This window comes from Nannospalax galili, unplaced genomic scaffold, assembly GCF_000622305.1.
Source record: "Nannospalax galili isolate Female #2095 unplaced genomic scaffold, S.galili_v1.0 scaffold800, whole genome shotgun sequence".
In the NCBI taxonomy this organism is placed as follows: domain Eukaryota; kingdom Metazoa; phylum Chordata; class Mammalia; order Rodentia; family Spalacidae; genus Nannospalax; species Nannospalax galili.
Window position 1 is genome coordinate 2,751,713 of NW_008347125.1, and position 5,577 is coordinate 2,757,289.

Sequence of the window (5,577 nt, forward strand, 5' to 3'; positions counted from 1 at the left end):
TATATATATAGTCTTTATAACTCTCAACATACACTAAATTCTCCACTAGGGTTAGAACTCTGAATAATCTCAACAGATCAACTTAAATACCATGACATGTTTCCTTCCCAGAAAGGTCATAGTTAACAAATGCATGCACTGAAATCCATCTGCCAAGTCCCCAGGCAAAGAAAGAATCCTTCTCTGTGGCTTTCAGGAGTAACCCAAACTCCAGATGGCAGAAAACAGAAGTACAACCATGGAAGATTGCCCAATAGATGGATTTTATCTAAGATGCACCTATTGAGAATAATTTCTGCAGGAAACACAATTTATTGCTCCTATTAATGATGGCTAGGTAAAGAGATGAGAGGGTCTAGAGGAAAGAGGCCTGCTCTGATTTAGTGGGACTTGTTCTCCAAAGGTTCATGTGTTGGGGCCTTAGCCCTTTGCATAGAGTTGCCATTTGGGATTAGGCCATCACCCAGGGCTGTCCAAGCTTAGATTTTCAGCCTCCAAAACTATTTGTTAAATAAATTTCTTTTCCTCATAAACATCTTGCCTCAGGTATTTCATTATAATAATGAAAACAGAATTAGGCAGGTATGGTGGCACATGCCTGTAATCCCAACACTTAGGTGGAGGCAGAAAGAACAGAAAGCCAGTCCTTCTCAGCTATACAATTGAGGTCAGTCTGGACTTAAATGAGACCCCATCTCAAAAAAAAAAAGAAAGAAAAGAAAAAAGAAACCAAGCAATCAGCAACCAAACAAATCAAAGCTAAGACAGGATTATTCCCTGGTATAACACCTGTTCTAGACTTCAGCACTAGCATAGCTGAATTCTGAATTTTTCTGTAGAATGTGAATAAATGAAATGACATTTGACAGCTCTAAGCACTATAGTTTTTTCTGATACCCATTCATTGAAAACCCTTGCCTTTGCCACATGGTCAGGGTGTAGGTCGCCTTGTTAGCTTGACACTGCACAATATGTGGGGTCAGGGCTGGTCCCAGTTTGACGTTACTGCCAGCTTCATAGTAATTGGAGGCAGAGAAAATGGTTAACACCCGAATCAAAACAAAGACACAATCGGGCATGGTGGTTCAAGGCCAGCCTGGTGTACATAGTGAGTTCCAGGCCAGCTGGGGCTACAGGGAAGCCCTTTCTCAAAAAGACCAAAAAAAACCCACAAAGGAGACACAAAATTCATATACACAAAAGAACCTGCATCCTCAGTCCCACTGGTCAACCCAACATCAGGGGCTGCAGTTGCTCCTCCTCACATTTGCCCTTGCTCTCACTCTCGCTCTCGCTCTCTCGGTTCTCATCCTATTAAGGAATTGAGACTCAAATCATAGACACTCAAATTGATAGGCCCTCTATAATATGAATTCACATTTTTATCCCAAATAAAGTTAGTAGAGGTCATTTTACATAAAAAGGGGAAAGCACTTCATTTGGTTCAACTTAGAAGCAGGTTGAGTCTTGTGAGCTGGAACAGTCATTAAACCTGGCATGCAAATCAGTTCTAATGCAAATGAGCTGACTCAAACCAAGGCTTTCTTATTTATTTACTTATTTATTTGTGTATGTATGTGTGTGTGTGCATGCGTGTGTGCCTGTGTGAGGTTATGTGTACCAAGTATGTGCAGGTATCCATGGGGGCTAGAAGAAGGCATTGGATTCCCTAGCACTGGTGTTACAAGCAGTTGTGAGTCAACCAATATGGGTGCTGGAAATGGAAGCTTGGACCTCTACAAGATCAGTAAGCACTCTTAACTGCTAAGTCATCTCTCCAGCACTGAAAGCAGGGTTTTCTACAATGTTTGTGCCTCCAGAGAGGCTCTGTGAAGCTTTCTATTATTGATACCCTGGGAAATGCTGGACATGGTATCTCTTCCTGAAGATTCACAGTGAACACAGGAAACAAGATGTTCTCAGAAGCCTTGCCACAAGGAAACCTGAAAAGCCAGTTAATCAACCATTTCTTCCATTGGTTGACTGCAAATCTGTTGTTCTCCTATAGACAGAGGATTCCTAGGAATACAGAGTCCCATCCTCTGTCATTAAGCTAGGCAAATATTACAGGATTTGGAGATGCCCAGAAATTAGTCAGACATTAATGTGCTTCTGAGAAGACACACAATCCCAAATCTCTGGACAGTGCTGAAATACAGTGTCTTACAGGGTGTTTGAGACAGGAGACAAGTCATATGACTTAAAGGTAAAAATATGACTGGGGGAATACTGGCCTCCTATGTCCATCAATAAAATGGTGTCTTACCTGTTCCTTACTGTCAGGGTTTTGGCAAGCACCAGCAGCAATCAAATTTTAAGTATTAAAGAGGCAATACAAGGCAAAGATTGTGAAGGAGGATGGGAAGACAGACGGTCCTGTTGGAAAAGTGCTTGCTGCAGAAAGCATGAGGACCTGAGTCCATGAATCTGGCACCTACCTAAAAAGTCAATGGGGTGGTGTGCATCTTGCACTGTACATCCAGCACTGTGGACATGGAGACAGGTGGACCTTTGGAACTCACTGGACGTCAAGCCTAGCCGAATTGGTAAGTTTCAGGTTCAGTGAGACACCCTGTATCAAAAACTAAGGTGGAGAACTACTAAAGAAGACACCCAACATGGACTTCTGGTCTCTACATACATATGCATACTTGTAAACACATACACACAAGATTGTAACGGACCTAGATGCTGTAAGCAAGTGAATAACAAATCCTAAGCACAGTTGGTTGTTAGAAACCAAGAGCCTTCGCTCATCCAGTCCTGGGAGGATCTCTTTGGACCACTTTTGTGATACACATCGAAGACTGATGCACAGGTTCCATGCCCACCTTGCGGTTGTGGCAGAATTCATAGCCTTTAGGTTTGCATTCATGTTAACGAATCAGGAAATGCAGCTTATACTTCTCCAGCAACTGCTCTGTCACATCAGGTCAAAAGTAACAGCCTCCTCCTCAGATAGTGTTGTCCTTGCAGCCATCCTGATCCATGGGATCACTCCACAGGGTGTCTACCACCTGGGAAGATCAGGAGGTACATATCCACTCAGAGAATTCACAGGAAGAATAGAAGTGAGGGGCAGAGAAAGAGAAGGAAGAGAAGGAGAAAGGAGCAGGGAGAAGGGGGGAGAAAAACTTTAAAAGTAAGTGAATGGATTTCAATACAATCACTATTGGACATGTTTACATTTTCAAACCTTAGGCTGAAGAATTTTTTATTTGTCATGTCTTTTTGTTGTTGCCTGTTTGTTTTTATTTGATTTTTTTTAAAGATAGAATCTTTTTTTTTTTCTTTTGTCTTTTTGAGACAGGGTCTCCCTGTAGCCCCAGCTGGCCTGGAACTCACTATGTAGACCAGGCTGGCCTTGAACTCACAGAGATCCACCTACCTCTGCCTCCCAATTTCTGGGACTACAGGCATGCACCACCATGCCTGGCGAGACAGGATCTTCTATGTAGCCAAGGCTATCCATGAATTCCCAGTGATCCTTCTACCTCAGCCTCCCAATACTGCAGATTTGTTTCCTTGTTTCTTTCTTTCTTTCTTTTTTTTTTTTTTTAAATAGAGTCTTATTAGCCCAGGCTGGCCGTAAACTCTCTACATAGCTGAGGATGACCATGAACTTCCGATCCTCTTGCTTCTATCTCCCAAGTACAGGGATTATTGGCATGCACCACCATACCTAGCTTAGAATTTGTTTTTTTTTTTTTTTTTCTTGCTCCAAAAATAATTGTAAGTGTCTATTGGTTGATAAATATAGACCCATTTTCTTGGAAGCAAATGTCATGTGAAAGATCATGTATGAAAGAGGGAGCATTGCTCTGGGAGCAGCTTGGGTCAGAGCTTGTGCTCCAGGCTCCCGCACATTTGTTCCCAAGAGAAGGCAGAAGTCTTGGGAATGGGGGAACAGACTGCCCTGCAGCTCCCAGATGTGGTCCTGTGAACATGCGGTCAACATTTCTTTTGTTGTTGTTGTTGTTCTTTTTGAGACAGGCTCTCCCTGTAGCCCCAGCTGGCCTGGAACTCATTATGTAGACCAGGCTGGCCTTGAACTCAGAGTCGCCTGCCTCTGCCTCCTGAGAGCTGGGATTAAAGGCGTGTACCATCACTTCTGACCAACAATTCATTTCTTAAAGTTATATAAGAATTTTGAAACAAATTTTAGAAGTGCTGAGCAGTGTTTCTAGAAGCTCGGGTTCCATTCACTTATTCCTACCCAGGAAAACATGGATTGCCAATCTTGTACAATTCAGACGAAGTAAGTACATATTTTAGGTGTTGACGCTTCATATTTTCTGAATGTGCTTTTAAGGAAAAATGCATTTGATTTATAAATATCAGCACATTATTGAGTCACTTTTTGTTTTTGTTTTTTGTTTATTTGGTATGTGTATGTGTGTTTTGTTTTTTGAGACAGGATCTCACTATGTATACCAGGCTGGTCTTAAACCTGCCTTCTGCCTCCTGAGTGCTGGGATTAAAGTTGTATGCCAATGCTCCAGTGAGTCATGCTTTGCAAAATGCGAGACACACCTCTAATTTATTTTTTTTAATATTTATTTTCACTTTATGTGTGAGTCTTTTGCCTGCATGTAAGTGCACTTGCATCATATAATGCATGTGGAAGTCAGAAGAGGGTGTGAGATACCCTGGAACTGCAGCCACAGATTGTTAGCCGCCACGTGGGTTCTGGGGATGGAACCCAGGTCCTCTGTAAGAGCAGCTAGTGCTCTTAACTGCTGAGCCATCTCTCCAGACCCCAGCCACCCACCAGAGTTTAAATTTGTTATAAGTTGATACTGAAGCCTCGACCAATAACTGAGAATGTAGCTCTCTTTCTTCTGCCACCCCCAAGCTCAGAGTCAGCTGTGACTTGTTTCTTACCAAGCTTCCTCCAGTCATTGACTGGTTTTCATTTTAGCTCTTTAAAAAGACTGAATTTTTTTCTTCATTGAATGAACCTTATGAAATTGCCATTTTTGCAAGAAGAAGAAAAAGAAAAGACGACACCAGTAAGTTTGCAGAATTCAATAACTACTGCACAAAATCATCATCATGTCCCATCTGATTTGTGAACATCCCCACCCTTCACCACTTCAGAGGTCTCCTTGGCATGGCCTTGCCCCTGTGAAACGTTCCTTGCCTGACTGCCCAAATCTCCTATTTTTGGCCCTACTGAGTTGTGTCCATTTCGTATCTATCCTGACAGAATGATGGTGCTTGGGGTGGCACTTTCCCAGTCTCCTTTCCAGGAGGGGAGGCCAAATGACAGTTCTAACAGTCTGAGAAAGCCCTCATTTGTCTGAAAACAGAGGACAGACGCTGGTGACTAGTTTTTCTGTTGGGGCTAGAGCAGCCAGCTTGCTACACATTTAAAAAAAAAAAAAAAAAAGGAATGAGATCCACCAAATCGTACCTAATCTTCACTTCCTCCCTGATGTTGAGTCCGGGAACAAGTATTCTCAGGCAACGGAGTCCCCTCTCTGCGGGAGGCCACTCCGCAATGCAACTCGGTTCCGACCTGCAGAACTTCCACCTGGGTACCTGGATTGGGGGTGGGGCCGGGGATGGAACAAG

At 42.9% G+C, this 5,577-nt stretch overlaps 1 protein-coding gene across 1 annotated transcript in view; it reads right to left on the reverse strand.

Annotated features, from left to right (window-relative positions):
* Positions 1-5,577, reverse strand: part of Ppef2 (protein phosphatase with EF-hand domain 2) — a 38,407-nt gene that overhangs the window by 9,402 nt on the left and 23,428 nt on the right. Inside the window, 2 exon segments of the mRNA XM_029568540.1 lie at positions 919-1,050; positions 2,833-3,017. Coding sequence (XP_029424400.1) covers positions 919-1,050; positions 2,833-3,017 — 317 coding nt within the window.